We start from the raw sequence: 18,293 nt of genomic DNA on the forward strand, positions 1-18,293 counted from the left end.
AGCACTTACATACAGAATAGCACATGGGCATAGAATCTGACGACTCATAGATATGTGATTAGGTACACAAAAACTAACATTGAAATATCTGTAGAACTTAAATGTAAAGCTTTTGCTAAAAAGCTGACATGCAAATTCTTCAATTTGAAAAATCACTCATCATCATGGAATGGATTCTGTTATTAATATGGCTCAGCCTTAATTGATTCATGGTAAATCACAGAACTGATCAGGACAGGCGTACGGGTTCATGAAGAGAAAACTTTGTGAAGATATGCATTTAAAAAGGCTCAATCTTCAACTTTTCAAACTGATCTACAAGTTTTTTCCTTAATTGAGCAGGCAACAGTATGCATGAGGTATATGATCATTTCATAACGAAGTTTGACTACTGTCCATTGAGAAGTTAGGGACCTCTTTTTAGGATGTGTGAGCCATAGGCCAAGTGCATTCAGCAGCCTTTAAAGTTTCATTTAAGAGGTCAAAAAGGAACACCACGTGAGTTTAAATCTGGGTTTGTTTGATTGTACGTGACTGAGTTTAAATTTTACACAATTATGTCTCTCCTGCATATATTTTTAATAAAAATCTGGTAAAACACAAAGCTAGCATGGCCTAGAGATCGAAAATGCAGGAATAGATATCCACAAAATATCTCTACAGTTATTTGTGTGTTAACAAAATAATCTTACCTTGACATCATGGCCATCTACATTCTCTTCAGTAGCTAATGCATTTCTATGAGGTTCGTCATCAACAGCCTGTGGTATACGAAAACCTCTTTCGGTAATATCTCTTTGCTGCTCAAATTCTCTGTTAAAACAAACTCAAATATTAATGCAAATATAATAAAAAATAATTTGCATTCAAATTGTTGCAATACTATCTAATGTGATAGCTTCTAAGAATTCAAAACATATACCTAAATCCTGTCTTTGAAGTAAGTGGTTGGACTGTAACCTGTCACAAAGCAGTGAATAAAGGATTAACAGGTATCTCAGTGCATTACTGTTTATTTTGATTTATGTGGTGCATATTTTGTCTTGAGGATGTGGATATAAGGAAATATAGTCCATTCAAAACAATTAAAAAAAAATTATTAGATCCATTGGATGCCTCCTATTTGTATTTGTCAGTTCTTTGAACTTGTGGCTTCTTGGAGGCAGAAATATAATGAGTAGATGTCATACTCACATGTAAAGTAGTACCAAAACTGCAGCTTTGAAGGGGAAGAGAGACAGACGCTGGCTTTACAACTTCTGCAAAATCTGCTAAGTTGATGCTAGCCTCTCCAAGGATGCCATGCCGAGAGGAGACCTAATGTCACATAAATTTTGAGTTAATCACAAAATAACTGCACCAGATCCAACTTTGATTATTATCTTCCTACGAATCTAAGATTAAGGCCACTCCATGAACTATTATGTCCAATGAGCCACACGCTTTGCAATTTATTAAATCTACTTAACATCATAAAAGTCTTCAAGATTAACTTTATTTCTTTCAAAAAAGACACAGAAGAAATTTAACAAAAAAAAAACAAATTATATCGATGTCCACATATGACCAAAATAATGTCAATGGGACTCAAAAGAACAAAACTTCAGCTGAGAACATATTTTATATTAAATAAGAGCAAAGCTGGCATTAAGATGGAGTTCAAAGGAAGTACAAAAGGCAACTTCTTTTACCATTGAAACAACAAGCTTGAATAGCTTTTCATCAAATTTTTTGGTTTTGGCATCCTGAAGAAGTCTTGTTGTTTCATATATAGGGTCAGACCATTTGCAACTCCCATTGCGGACAGAAGCTTTTGTTGTCTTAGCAGTAGCCTTTCCAGTCTCAACAGGTATTAAAGATACAAACAACTTGTCCCATCCTGGCTGTGGCACCTGAAACAGAATAAATAATTTAATTAAAGTATAGAGACTCGAGAGTGTACAGATGTTTCTCAAAAATGGGTAACTACAGTGAAAGTGGACCAAAATTTCATTTGCAAAATTGCTGTCTATGTCTGAAATTCTGATAGCAGATCTTAAAGATTAATCACTTGAGCAAATCTCAAGGTCATTTCGCATTTCAATATAAATTTCATTAATTATTATTTATAAATTTCACTTTCCAGTTCTTTCCACAATTCTGCCAAATGCAGTTGAGAAGTTCAACCATTTTTGGATAGAATCTTTTCATTTCCTTTTGAATGATCTGTGTCCAAACCAGTTACAAAATACTGGTTCACTTAAATTTGACAAAAATCAATTTATCTACCATAAAATCAAATCTCAATTTGTACAAATCCATCTTTAAGATATATATCATCAATAGTAAGGATGCCAACTCATTCTGCCTGCTACAGCTAACCTACTCAACACAACCAATCCTTCTCTATAAATTTATTTTACTTTTTCCAAAACAAAACTCCATAACATTGGTAGCAATTTAGGAGTACATAAAATCTAGCTGAAGATAAGATGCATCTATTGAACTGTACTTTACTGCCAAGGACTCTAGGCTGCAACAGAAGTTTCCTTCAAGAAAACCAATCCAACCCTAGATATTTATTCATTTTATCCTAAGCAGTCACCAACATTAAGTTTCTTTTCTTTCTCCTAATTTTGTCAGTTGCAAGTAAGATGTATTTATCAATTTGACACATCAAGAGACGACTTTCAGAGAAGAAAAGACCACAAACACTATCTTCTAAGCATGGTTATTACTGGAATTAGAACCTACGCTCTTATTAATAATCTAGTTATTTTAACATAAGCTTTATAACCTAATTCAATTGACAGTTGAGGAAATTCATTTCCATTAACATTACGAACCTAGAACAAAAATTATGATCAATACTATTATTGAAATTAAGACATGAAGTTCAGTGACCAGAATTAGAACTCATTGCCATTGAAACTTTATCGACTTCAATATGAACAATCTTATGCTATACTTTAGTCCTTGCACTTAAATTTCATATATTTTATCACTAACTTTAGTCCTTGCACTTAAATTTCATATATTTTATCACTAAAAGCCCAAATGTAAAATCATAAAACTTGAAATTATAACTAATTTTATTCATTACAACAACCATTTCTTCAGCAAAAATGTTACATTAAGAAAACAGTCCTAACTCTAAAATCAACAAAACCATCTTACGACCAAACTTAGAACACTTATCACCAATATTATCCAATCACAAACATAGAACTAAATAACAAGCTAGGTGATTTCTCACACAACTTGCCAATAAACCACAAACTTACAAACTGGACGGTTAGTCAGAATCAAGCTCCAATAGTGGACCTGAAGCTGACTTAGTGCATTCACCTTCAACCGACCCTTGTACCAGAGGCCAAGCATCCTCCCCTTCCCACAATGAACACTCTAGCTACTTAGAAAATTCCCAACTTGCCTATTAGATATAATGTTCATACTTAGGAAATAGGCACATTACTTAGCTATGAAATGTAATTTTGTTATGTAATAAAGTCATAACAAATGACTTATTTTCCCTTTTATTAATAAAAAAAGTAAGTCAATGGGAGATTAGTTATTCAAGGGCCAGTGGAACCAGCTGGTCCTACCAGTTTGGGGGTCAAATCAATCTGGTTCGAGGTTTGGAACCGGAAATGGCCAGTTTGGTATTGACTGGCCAATTTTGTAATGGAACCGGCCAGTTCAGCACTGAACCAGTCTTTTTTCACTGAACCATCCAGTTTTGTACAGAACCAACTGATTCCGTACAATTCGACCAAAGAGGTCCCAAATGCAATTTAAAAAAAAAAAAAAACGAGAATTTTTTTAGTGGGGCAGCCTAATATTCAAGCCTATGGCCTTGTATTGCTATACAATTCATGGTAATGTTCAGTGTTAAATTCATTCATTTTCATCCTTTTACTTAAGTTTTTAACATTACATGAAATGACTCCGGACATTTGAGAGTGGTTTCGACCTCATTGGATTTCAATGTTTCATATGGAGAAAGTAGAATTTTAGATCTCACTCAAAATCTAGCAGACTTGACAAGATTTCAGGATTGGGGGCATTGCAAAGTTTCCATTGGATTTTGTTATGTATAAGGGGATTGAAATAGTATTTAATCAAGAGCACCAAGCCCTCTATGTACCTTGATGTTAGTGGAATTGGTTGTTGAACTCCTCTTTCATGACCCTACTAAAAATGTACCTATCACTCAAACAAAATCTTGACTTGACATGCTATGTTTTTTCTATCTTATTTTAATGCTTAGAGGGTGATATTGATGACAAAGGTCCCAATATAGGCAATGAATTTGATGATAGGGGTATTTGTTGTAGCATGGTTTTTTTTTTGGATGCTAAAGGCCATCAAGAGTATGTTTTTTGATGTATTTTTTATTCAAAGATGGATTGCACTCGATGCTATTTTGGTTATGTGCAACCTTACATGCTATATAAATGAGAACTTTTTCTTATTTGTGCATAAATGGTTTGGATTCATATGGATGCACATGAATATATTTTGTGTGTTTTTGGTCGATTGGTTTTTTGGTCTGGATATTTTACTGGTTGTGGTCCAATTCCAACCAATTCCCGGTTTAGAGGGTTTTCCAGTTCGATCACCAGTTCAGTTTCGATAACATTGGTTCTCGGTATCCATCAGGGGGGTCCCATCCCGTTGAGTCAACATTGTTAGCCACAAAATTTGCTCCCTTGCAAACTAGCCAACAAGTTTCATAAGGTTGGTGTTCAGAGTTATTTCCAGAGACAGTTTTGCATGAGTCAGAGGTGGTACCCACAAAATTCAGAGGCAAGAAGGTTCAGTGATATGACCTTGGATTTGACTCAAATATATTGCACAAGTCTTTTTATCAATTTTGGAGGGGATTGTTAATTTTAGGAGACCTCCTACATTTTAGGAGACAGGTTTTAGAGGTTTGCATGGGAATGATGACTACATATTTAGAGTCCTTGTGAGATCATAATTTCAATGAGCATTTTCTGAACATGCATGATACTACTACTTTTAGGAGTTCCAGTTTAGAGGATTGCATGTCAATTTTGAGTACATATTCGAACTCCTTGTATAAAAGCAAGTCTGATGAGCATATGTTCATTGACATGTGAAGACTTTATTTTTAGCATTCAACCATGCAGAGTGACAGATGGCAACTCCAACTGGTGACATGTGGCAACTTTTGGGACTAACATGTGGCATCCATATAAAGTGACAAGTGGCAAGATAAGGATGCATGCATGAGAGAGACATGCACATGCATGGAACTAGGCATGACCCATTAACTAGGTGCATGCATGGCTTAATTAGAGACAACTAGGTGCATGCATTAGCCTAAGAGTGAGGTGGCACATGAATGAGTTAACTAGATGCATGCATCAGTTAACTAGAAAGCCACTTATGCATTGGAGAGTTAACTAAGATGCCTTGTCTAGTGGACTGAAGTAAGGGACACTTCACATCAGTTCATCATCAATCAAACTAAGAGGATCTCCACTTAGACAAAGCACATGGCAACTTCACTCAAACTAACACTCGTTCAACTAAAGCGCATCTCAAGAGGATCAAGGCATATCAGGAAAGGACTCCAAGAGGACTAGAGCGCATGGCTTCATTCACTCTACTTGGACTCCAGCATAGGAACACTCTACTACACTCTTCCATTAAGTCATCTCCAATTGGACAAACTGCATGAGGGAGGATGACTTCACTTGGGCTAGGCATACCTCCACTTGTTCAAAAGTTCAAAGCCACTTCACCACACTTCACTCATCAATATGGATGGGTTAGAGGAGGTCTCTTGCGTGGTTAATGCACATTAGGGAGATTAATAAAAGGAGGAAAGCGTTGTGGGTTGGGAATTGGAGTTTTCTTCTAAGCAGCAACATTCTCTTCTCAACATTTCCTTCTCCTATCCTAGCTTCTATACTTTGTGCAGGGAATATCATTAGACCAATTTTGTATTCATCTCTATGATTCAACCTCTTGGTTATGCAGAATAAATCTTTAACTATGCTTCGTTTCTAGCTCTTCAAACATGTTGCTGCCTTGTGGATTTCTTTGTGTAGTGTTTTAGATGTTGATCAAGCCTTTACTTTGGTAATATTTACCACTTAGAGTGCTTTCTTCTTTCTTTTTCTTTACCAGATTTTACGTTATTGCAAGAGAAAACTCCCACCGCTTCATTTCAAATAGTTCTCATAATCTCTTTGGCTGCTTGATCACATGCCAAGAAATATCTCTTGTGCTAATTTTACGTATTTGTCGCACAGATCTACATGGTAATTTCAGCGCATGTGCATTTAGGGACAATGCGGCCGCCCCCCGCCCCCCTTCACCCCCACAGAGGTTGGCAAGCACCAGCCCAAACGTAAAGATGATTTTCTAATGATAAGTTGGTCAAATCCTTCTATATGTTATACTGATTTCTCACTACAAAGTTACAGAGTTATTCATCCTTCTATAGTGCGGATTTCTGTGCTAACGAGTAAGATATGCCATAGGAAGCAGTTGTGGGATGAAAAACACAACCAATGACCCTCTTTCAGAGATCAATCTAGAAAGAAGCAGGGCCGTGTAGCCAAGCAAAAGGAAGAGGAATATTTCTATGCTTTCATAGCAGGAAGCGAGGATGAAAAAGAAGGCAAGTCTGATAGTTGGTACATTAATTCATGTACCTGCAGACATTTTACTAATCGAATATATTGGTTTATTAATTTGGTAAAGACATGTCAAAATCTTACTATGTTGTCTTTGGTGGCAAAGAAGAATACAGAGTAGAAGAAAAGGGTGTTGTGCCAATCCAATGAGAGTTAGAAATTTGCTCTTCCTAAATGTATTGTTTGTTCTATGATTAGACAAGAATCCTATTTATGTCAATGAGATTATCAAATAGAGCCCCATCAAGATGTTATTTTCAGCAATAACAAATGCTACATTGCTGATGGAAGTAGCAAAAAGACAGTTGCTATTCGTGTAGAAGAACATGGCCTGTTCAGATTGGTGGATGATGGAGAGGGGAAGGATCATGCCTCGGTGACCCAAAGTGGACAAGACATCAACATTCTTTGACATCACGTGTATGGGCATTTAAACCTTCATTATCTTTCATAACTGACAAAAGAAAATACGGTGAATACCCTACCAAGTATTCAGAATCAAAAAGTGGCCGTATGTGTATGTGAAGCCTGTCTTGCAAGGAAGCAACATAGAATGTCATTTGATGGAAAAGGAGCTTGGAGAGCTTGAATTGCTTCATACCGATATATTGTTCCAATGAGGACAGATCAACTTATGGTGCTAGGTACTTTTTATTATTTGTAGATGATTATTCCAAAAAATTGTGTTCTAACCTTTATTTCTTTCGAGAGTTTTTCTTGGATTTGAGAAGTTTAAAGTTAAGAACCTCTTAGAAATACTAAGATTCTCCAAAGTGATATCATGGGGAGTTTTGCTTCAATGACTTCAGTGAATTCTGCAAAAGAGAAGAAACTCGACAACAAAACACTACTCAATATACCCTTCAGCAAAATGGAGTAATAGAATGAAGAAATCACACATAGTAGAGATAACAAATTGCGTGATGGAGAATAAGGCCAATGCTTAAAAGATATTGGGAAGAAATAATAAAAACTATTGCTTGCTAAACCAATCTCCTATTAAACAACTGAAAGGTATCAACCCTGAGGAGGCAGGGTCTGGAAAAAACTGCATGTGAGCCATTTAAATGTTTTTGGTTCTGTTGGATATGTTACGAATTCTGATGACAAAAACATTGCTCGATTGATATTTATCAGTTACAGTAAACAATCACAAGGCTACTGTTTCACTGATGTAAACACTAAAAGAGAGATGCTCCTTCATGAAGTACTTGTTGATAAAAGTACAAGGTATTTTCAGTTAATTCAGATCCAAAATCAAATTTGAAAACAGTAGTGAAGGCCACATAATGACAAAAATAGCAGTTATGATGCATAGAAAAGAACTTCACAAGGAAGGGAAATTCTCTGGAACTGTTATACACTATGAATTCAGTGACGTAAGTTCTAAAACTGATACAAATCAGCAAGATAACAAATGTTGGTTTGAGGGGCCAAGGAGAAAAGAAAAGGCCCAAGTGGTTCTATAAAACCCTACAGCATGTGTGGTTGGAAGAGTGTAATGTCCCCAACTCAAACCATGAAAACTAACAGCAAATCGGTAGTCCTTTCCTTGGCTTACCCTAGAGGAAAAGGATGCAGAACCACATTGGCTTTGGGTACATGCACGAGGAGTAATGCGCATAGATAAGATTGAGCGTGACTGGGAGTTATTTGGAGCGCATGCATGAGTGAACTAAAGAACACTGGGATGCATGCACTGATTTAGGAATGAGTTGCCATTTTTCTTGGAGTTAACTACAGCGCATGTATGCATGGGGAGATAACGGAGAGTGTATTCTAGTTAACCAGCATAGATCCATCTTAAATATGGATCTAACATGAGCCGAGAGGGGTCAAATTTCTTCACATGCAAACTTCTTTAGAGTGCAAATACAATGTGTAATTTTTCATTTTTTAAATTGTATTTTTGAATGTCATATAAAGTATATATAGGACCAAATAAACATTTTAGCCACTAAAAAAATAAAAAACCATGATATATACATTATTTTTTTATTATATCAGACACTATTTTTCTATTTAGAGCATAATTTATTTTTATTTAAAGAGGCACGTGTCAAATCAATGGACAGACAGACAGACAGACTTACACATCCCCCTCATACTGGGCTGTAGAATGAGCCTCTTGGCTCAACTAGGGGCATGCCTTTTTCTCTCCCACTTCATAGCAATTTGACATGAGTTAGATCCAGAGTATCTCCACTAGATTCAGCGCATGCTGCTTCTCTCCACTTCTACTTCAGTTGAACTCAAGTATACTCCCTTAGCCCTACGCATGGCCATCTCATCCTAGTTCAGCATCAGTTAACCGAAATGCATGGAAGAGAACTCCAAGAAGACTAGTGAGTTAACAATGTGCATCTCCTTGAAACCTTCTCTTAACTCCAGCGCTTGAACACTTTACTTTGGGTCGTCCTCAAGTCGACAAGGCACACCTGCACATCAGCTTGAGTCTCACTAATGCACATGGGTTGAAGACAGAATCTTGCATGGATAATTCAACTTCCATAGTTGATAAAAGGAGAAGGTTGCTTTGGTAGCTGTCAGCTGTATGTTGTGAGTTTTCTATTCTATGCTGCTGCAATTTTGGGCTTAAGGTCTAACAACCTTGAGTATCCCTGGTTTCAGAGAGACATATGGGCTCCCCCTAGTCAGAAGGGTGTGTTTCAGTGGAAGAGCTTCGGTTTGTGAGACCCTAGCACATCATTTTTTCTGGGCTGCAATCATTCATCAGGCTTGGAGATCGATATGGCGATAAACTTCAGGACAGTTTCAGATTTGTGTTTACTTCAGCAAGTAATCATCATATTTCTAATTTCTTATTTTTATATGCAAATAAAAGTTCAGATTCTGCAGTGCCCTTGTTTTGGAAATATTATTATTTTTCTAGTATCTCTATTTGGCGATATTACAAAGAGGTTCCTCAACCAACTACCACAAGACAGATGGCCACGTGATGGACAAAGATGAGAAGGTAAGCAGCAAATCCATGATGTCAGATATGTTGTAAGTCGAAATAATTTCAGCAATGAAATAGGAGGAAGCTTTGACAAACAAACAAAATCATAACTCTTTTTTGGTTAGCTGCCAACGTGTGGAAAAAAGGGTTTCAGTAAACATTCCAAATTCTATAGCAATGATAGTAAGGTTGAATTTATCAACCAACCTTGACTCTCTTCCAAATATCAATTAACATGTTAATGGTTGGTGAAATAAAGTGTTCTACATTTGCCACATTGGGATCGAGTCTTGCAATGCACTTCCAACTGTGTATTGCTGACATCGTTCAAAAGCAAGTTGTTGACATCTTGCTTGGTCTAAATATCTTTTTTCTTGTTTTGGAGCAAGCAATTCTATGTAATGTGACCCATGTGGAGGGTGTTATATATGATGATCATGCTTAGAAATAGGTATGTATTTAGGCATTTATGAATAAAGCCATACTAAATGACTTAGTTTCCTTTTTATTAATAAATAGAGTAAGTCATTAGGAGATTAGGTATTTGGGAGTCATGTAGCATACTCAATGTATGTCTCCAACCTTCACTATATATAGAGATATTGCACATGAATGAATTAACCAATACACGTTCACTCTCCTATTTCATCTCATTTATCCTACCTACATAAATGTGTGTCAATCCCATATCACTTCCATGACATGATTAGCATGCTTGATAGCTGGCCCCCAACATGCATGAACAACAATTCTCTTTTCAACTACCAGCTTAGACTGCTACCACCTTCAAAGCTAGGAAAACAGATAGACAAAGCACTTCACTGTCCTTACCACCATTATACTCACTATTGCATTATGGATTACCCAGTCCTACATTATGGACCTTCACACATACTGGCAAGCTCCCTTTTCTCTATCCCTCTTACCTTCTTTTCTCCTGCTCCCTTATTTTTAGCTCCTCCCAAGCACTTCACTGTCCTTACCACCATTATACTCACTATTGCATTATGGATTACCCAGTCCTACATTATGGACCTCTCACACATACTGGCAAGCTCCCTTTTCTCCATCCCTCTTACCTTCTTTCTTCTGCTCCCTTATTTTTAGCTCCTCCCAACTACACTTCTACACCAATGTTATCAAAACTAGACCAATCCTCAAACCAGTTGACCCCAGAAACTGGGACCAGACCAGAAACAGACAAAAACCAAAAACAAAACCAGCAAAAAATATATAAAATATTCAAAAAAAAATTGTAAGCTTAGTAGTACCTTTCATTCATTCATTTTCAACGCAGGTTATATCCATAAAAGACATTTCGTGGCCTCAACCTGCCCATTGGGAAACCAGGTATGTTGGCCATCGGAACGCATTATAAGCCATCCAAACTCTGAGGTTCTTAAGTCTGTCATACTCAGCCTGATATGCCTGAATGTCTAGAAACCAGTTCATCCTTAACATGCTAATAAAAGTACTATTAATCAACATATACATAAATCAAAATTTGACAAAAAAAGGAAACTGCGAAAAACTATTCATCTGAAGACTCCACAAAAGTTGGGTCCTTTGCACTGGAACCTAGTAATTCTGATTGAGGAAGGCACGGAATGTGCTTCTCAATATGACCCAAACAGACATTCTGCTGCTAAATTTGAAATTGAACAAGTTGGAATTCCTTCTGAATTTCCTGAAATCCAGGATCAGATTTGATGGAACCTATTGCATTCATAATAGCTCTGGCTACTATGCTCTTCATCATCTAATAGAGATGGATTGTCTGCTTGTACTGGGTGAGCCGACCACAGATGTGGCCTGGATTAGGAACCAACAAATGCCAATCCTCCATCTGTATCTCCTGTTCAGCCCGTTGGTTGAGGTCGGCCTCCCAACCTGCAATCATCTGTCTTACCTGCTCAAAAGTACCTGTTGTATATGCTTGGGTCGCGGCGGCGATATGTTGAGCATTCGGTTTTCGTCCACTTCTCCTCGGTGGCTTCGACGAGGATGCTCCTCATCCTCCCCATGACCCACTCTTTCAACTTCTCCCGCAACCCCCAGTCCCTAACGGGCCTGTGCCCATGGATGGCCTAACCATTTTCGTCAACCTCCTCTAACCAAATCATCGATCAAACGGAGACCCTCGACTCGTAGACTGGGCAGTCTCTCCAATTAATGAAACCTTATTACCAACACCATGAAGCCAACCCGCATGACCTCCCACAGACACAGCCTCCCTGCCAAGCTTGCCACCAAAAAGGAACGCAAATGCCTCCTCGTAGCTCTCGAGACCTTGCTATACCATAGCTCAATTGCATGAAATGAGGTACAAGCATTCACCACCTAGAGGGTTATCGCTCGGGGGCAATTAACGCCTTCCTTAATTCCTCACACGCCTCCTCCCATCGCATCAACTCGATCACACATGCCCTGCGATTGTTGGAGCCGCCCTTCCTCATTATCTTCCATCTAATCACTGTTAAAGGGAGTCCCAAGTGGGACAGTGAACTGGCACGTACCCCGATCGGGGATAAAATATTCAAATTTGAAAAAATTAACTTAAGACAAAAAATTAATAAATTAAGATATATATATATATATATATATATATATATATACATGTGTGTGCGCAGACTATATCCATGTGAATCCAAACTATTATCCACAAATATGCAAAATTTCTCATATATATAGCAAGGAAGGGTGCATATAACTAAAATAGCACCAAGTACAATCCACATCTGAACCAAAATCCATCAACAAAGAGGCTCTAAATGGCCTCTAAAACCCAAAAATGAGCACAGTACTAATTAATAACTATAGTCTGGACTCTAGACTCTAATCATATGAGAGAATCATCTGAATTCTCATCATCTACATCCTCAACATGACTATACTCAAAACTGGGATTCTAGCTTGATTTGCCTAGCCCTAAAGGTACCAGCTAAGTCTCCACAATGAACTCTGACAAGGGTTAGGTTTAGTGTAGTACCTTTTCTTTTTCTTTTTTCTTTTTTATTCAAGTAGTCTCCATGACCGACTGTAGGTTCCATAAGGAACCAGCAAGCTTGGGTATTTATGGTCAGTTCCAGTACGGAACCAGCTATTTCTAGTTTGTATCCTTCAACAAGACCAGTACAGCCCTAGAACCAGTCAGACCAGACAGTTTTGCTGGAACCAGTCCAGTTGTAACTACATTGTTCTGCACAATCTCTTGCTCCCAATCTCTTTAATACTCTGTCCCTCATTGTGCTCCAATGCCTTGATCAGAAACAAAACAAAACAAAAACCCAAACTCAAGAAAGATCCTTTAGAGAGTCCTCTTGCAATAAAAGAAGGTTAATCTTCAATGCCGCTATGCTCAATCAAATTCAGAGGTATATGAGAGAACACTAATGGTTAAGAGCATGTGTTTACTTGTAAGAGGTTACAGGTTCAAAACCAGAGGGGGTGGAGTATGTATGCTTTTGTAGACTTTAGCAATCAAATCGCTGCATAGAGGTGGGTCACTTGTACCACAAACAAGGGGGTCTCATATACCAATTTGGTGTCTGGCTTGGCTGTGACCTTAAAATTGGATTATTAATATTACTATTTCTGAACCGAGCCTAGAGCTGATAAATCAATCGATTTAAGAAGGTAACCAGAGCATGGCAGGGAATCAGATACAGCCAGACCCAGAATCAGGCAGAGAAATGGGAAAATGTAAAACAGACAGAATGACCGTATTCCCCTGAAACTCGAGGTCAAACAGATGCTCGCAACGTTTCAATGCACTATATAAAAGCAAATGTGGAACACTAGGTGGCATGAAGAGATCCTAAAAGCTTTGACACAAGTCATGCAAGCATGACGACAGAACTTGACAGGAGAGTTTGGGCGTCCTCAAAGCATGATGAAAAGCTTTTCGGGAAATTCAATGCTATGGAGAAGAACTTCCACGCAATAATCTCTCATGGTGATAGTCTTCACAACATTGAAGATGGAGATTGCAGCCCGCATCGACATTGCAAGAAAATACAAAGCAGTCAACTGTCAGTGAGAAAACGGCCAAAGCCCAATAATGACACCACACCAGTCAGCCTCCCGGCAACCAGTCACGCCAACATTCACAATATGTTTCCAGTTAAGGTTTATGTTTTTTTTTTCCTTACTCATAACCCTGACTGAAAGGCACCAAGCATAGGAATAGCAGTCATTTTTTTATTATGTTTTGGAGTTAGAAAAAGTCATGTAAACAAATATAATGAAAGGGCAGTAACACCTTCTACGACTATAATACTATTAACAGAGTGGCTACCTATTACACACCTCCTGATCAAAACCAAAGACGGGGAGTTTTATAACTCTACTGTACTGCATCACAAATATAATGAAAGCCTTCTTTCTACCCCATAAATTTAGTGAAATTTTAGTATATTATGTTATGTTATTTGTCAAACACTAACCTGTCTTGGATATGTTTGGAATGACGTCAGCTCAATGATGCTTAAAGTCCAACTGTTATATTAAATTGCAATCGATAAAACACTACTCTCATAAAAGGCCCTCCAGTAATTAGCATTTCATAATCTCTTGGCAGAAATTGGTCGTGGAGGTACGAAAGAACCCTTCAAGAATCACCCTGAAAGCAGCCATTATTTGGCCTATATTTCTGTTTATTGTCACGGAAATAAATTAATCAGGACCCGTAGATTGATCAGTTTGTTTATGTCAACATAACTAAAGCCAATACAGTATTTTAGCTTTTACAGCAATAACCAGCCCCGATGCAGTACGTCATTCTAAGAAGAGTTCCTATAAAGCAGGTAGGACTCAAAGGGCATTAAAGAGTAAACATAGACATAAATCACTGCTTAGAACAGCAGATAGCTTAGGATATGACAGCTGTGGCTTGCCAGGTTGGTGAAAGCGAGGCACTGTTTAAACCCCTACCAGGGTTCAAGTATCACTTAGGGCACGCTCGAGCCTATGCTCGTGTTTATTATACACTAGTACTTGCAACAGCAGTTGGAGCCAGGTGCAACAGCCCTTGGAGCCAGATGCAAATCCTGGATGAATTTGGCAGAAGAGATATCCCCAGTCGCAGCAGCTTAGTCAAAGGCTTGCTTTCACAAGTCTGAATGCCTGTGCTCATGTTGACCAGAAGCATCCACCCAAAAAGACAAAGATGGCATCGGATATTTGAAACCGGCTATTTTAAATGGTGCAGCTTTAATTAAATAGCGGTATTGTTTAAAACATTTGCAAAAATAAAAACTACGGAAACTTATCCATACCAAAACACAAGTTTTTACAGCCTCCTGTGCAAAGGCCATCGAAAAGATTTAGTCTTAAAATGGCATATTCCTTAATTTGCCATATACCGAAGTGCACCTGGTGCTCTAATAGCTGAACTTATAAATAGCCATGCTGCTAGCATATTGTTTTCTATTATGATTAAATCAACTCTCGATTTTGGTTCTAACAAGCAAGAGGCCGTATCGACCAACCAAACAGATCTCAAAAGGATGTTAAAAGAAAACAAACAAACAATTCAAGGGTGAAATAACTCAAAATAACTATAAGAAATAGGACTACGAAGCTTCAAAATAACTCATAGAGAAGCATTGCATTGTGGTTGAGGAATTACCCATTAATTTTTAATTTTCAATACAAATAGATTCAAAACCAACCAAAAAAAAACACACTTTGGCTCGCATTAAAACCGTCCAATTCGGAAATTACGCAAAACTAGCCATTTAGGCTAAATTAAAACGCGGAATCTGGTCTAAATTTCGAAAATCCCGGGCGGAGCTCAAGCCGGATCAAATGTGGACAGAGTTGTACAAGCATAAATTGCAGAAATCACACTAGATCAATGTAATGTGCAAACATTAAAAGTACCTGCGTGGCGTGCAATTGCAACCTGAAGACAACCTTAACCTTGTTCTTCTCGGCCTTCCATTTTGCTGCCCTGTGCATCATCGCGCCTGAGCAATCAAAATCCAATGTCGTTCTCTTCAAGACCCCGTATTTACCGCATTTCTGCGATCTCAGGCCATGAAACCCTTCCTCTCGCAGTGAAACCCCCTAGAACCCCGGATCTTTGCAGAAGAGGCGAAGTAAAGCAATTTCTACAGCATTAGGACTGTGAATTCCGGAATGAAAAAAATAAATAAATAAATAAAAATAAAAATAAAATACCCCGGACTTTTAAAATTTTATATCCAGTCAGTCAAATATTTGTTATTAATTATAATTAAAGAAATGAATATTAGGTGCTGACAGAGCCTCTAAAGGTAGATCAAGAATCAGTCGCCTTTAACGTTAAGCCACCGGATATTCTGGTCACAGAAAAGTTCAGTAAGATGGAGAGTGGAAGTGGTTGGACTTACTTACTAATTAATTAATAATAAAAAATTATGCTTAACCAGGACGCAAGACAGTGGAATTAAAACAGCAAAATTGGGTAATTTGTCTTAATAAAACCGGGGCCCGGAGAGGATTAAAGAAATTGACGCGTCAGCCATCGCTAACAGAAATTAAAACTGATAGCCCGCCAAATCCACGCACGAACGTGAGGCGATATATGATTAAATTATTATTGTGATTTGATGAAATTTAAGACTTGAAAACTAAGAATTAGCGGCCCCCATTGGCCGTATCCAGGCTTTTTTCTCATGGAGTCTGACAGGGTTGGATTGCCGTCACATGGCTGACGGATTACTTCAACGTGCTCTGTCCGGCGGTGACCATCACAGCGAATCATCATCAACGTGAGTTTCATGATAGGCTTGACTGACTGAGGTCGGGTCAGCGTCGGCCTGGCCCCTGCCGCCCGGTCGTATGGGATGCGTGGCTCGAGGGGCCGCGGGGTCCTGGCCGGGCCAAGGTGGCGATTCTTACGCTTCATTGGAGCAGTTGATGTCTGCTCATAAACGGTAATTATTAAACTCGAATCTAGCGAGGCGTATTGGAAGTTTTTATTAAGGTTAGAGTTGAACATTATTATTGAAAGGCGTTGTCCACCGATTTCACAATTTAAGCTGGAGTGTTTAAATTGTTGTTTTATGGTGGAATTTTTAAAAATTCTGGTTAGATTTTGTCAAAGTTTTACCTGAATTTTTATTATTTCCGGGATGTTTTACCATTTTTTATTGAAATTTATGAATTTTGATTTAATAATAATAATAAAATTAGCTAATCAATATTTATTAATTAAATATTTTTATTTAATGAATTAAAATTGGTATTAATTAAATATTATAAATGATTAAAAATAAAATTGTAATTTTTGATGGGGACAAAAAATGTTATTGGTTTTTTTGTGCAATAAAAAAATCTATCATAACTTAGTTGTCAAACTAGTAGTGAGTACAAGACAACCACCTTTATTCAAGGAAAACTAGGCCACCTGAAATAACTTGCTGGTGAAACGTTGACTCATCACCCTTATTCAAGGAAAACTAGGCCACCTAAAATAACCCGTTGGTGATATGTAAGGGGCGGGGTTTCACTCTTGCCATATGCTTCTGGGTAATGCTGACTCATCACCCTTATTCAAGGAAAACCACGCCACCTCAAATAATGGGGTTTCACTCTTGCCAGATGCTTCTGGGTAACGCTGACTAATCACCCTTATTCAAGGAAAACCACGCCACCTCAAATAACCCGCTGGTGGTCAATGAGGGGCAAGGAGGTTTCACTCTTGCCAGATGCTTCTGAGTCTTGGGTCGTTAATCTGTTTCTTTAGGAACTGCGTCATTAACTTGTTTCCTTACTTCCTAGGAAGACTAGCTCTTAGTGAATTAATAAAATTTATCTTAATTTCATATTAATTAAGTATTAAAAGTAAATTGTATTTTTTTTAACCAAGTAAATTGTATTGTAGTCCATCTTTTATGTTTTAGTGTTTTTTTTAAACCAATTTTATGTGGATTTATTAAAATTATATTTTAAACCCAAAATGATATCACTAGCTAAAATGTAAAAGAATTAAGCAACAACAAAGAAAAATTAAACAATACTTATTAAAAATAAATAAAAGTAAGATCATTTTATGTTAATTTATTTTATTATAATTTAATGATTAAAATTTTCATTTGGCGTAGTCTAACTTATAAATAAAAATAACTTTTTTCATTGGAATTCATAAAAAAGTTGACAATACAATTTCAAGATTTTTTGTTATTTAAAATATTTTTTTGAATGCATAAAAAATTTAGCACCAAAAATCTTTGGGGCACTTGAATTATTTAGTCATTAAATTTGACTACACTTTTTCATTATTATTAATTATATTTTAATTTCTATTTCTATATATTTTATTATTATTATTTTATATATATATATATATATATATTTATTTATTTATTTATTTATTTTAAATTTAATGTATTAATTTTATAAAAGTAAAATTATGGATGATATAAATGAATCTTGTTGTTGATGAAATTGTATGGTATACTATCTAAATGTATCAAACAATTAAGAATGTATGCTTTTCGGAAAAAACTGAAAATATTCGTTTTTTTTTCATGAAAGATTATGTATAATTGTTTTCTTCCTGGTAACAAAATTGTTTTTTTTTTTGGTAACAAACTACTCTCGAGAACATTTCTTTTTTAGAAATTAAGAGTTTTAAAATATTAAAGTTTATTAATATAGAATTTTTTATATTAAATTTGATTAATTGAAAT

General features: G+C 36.9%; 1 protein-coding gene across 1 annotated transcript in view; it reads right to left on the bottom strand.

Moving 5' to 3' along the window:
* Window positions 1–15,767, bottom strand: part of LOC149164071 (sporulation-specific protein) — a 73,170-nt gene extending 57,403 nt beyond the window's left edge. Inside the window, 5 exon segments of the mRNA XM_089431953.1 lie at window positions 693–813; window positions 923–960; window positions 1,195–1,317; window positions 1,692–1,892; window positions 15,499–15,767. Coding sequence (XP_089288079.1) covers window positions 693–813; window positions 923–960; window positions 1,195–1,317; window positions 1,692–1,892; window positions 15,499–15,579 — 564 coding nt within the window. The 5' untranslated portion in view covers window positions 15,580–15,767.
* Between the last annotated feature and the right edge of the window lie 2,526 nt (window positions 15,768–18,293).

Source organism: Pinus tabuliformis, chromosome 5_1 (assembly GCF_031772625.1).
Source record: "Pinus tabuliformis cultivar Carrire ecotype Pingquan chromosome 5_1, CPIR1, whole genome shotgun sequence".
Lineage (NCBI taxonomy): Eukaryota > Viridiplantae > Streptophyta > Pinopsida > Pinales > Pinaceae > Pinus > Pinus tabuliformis.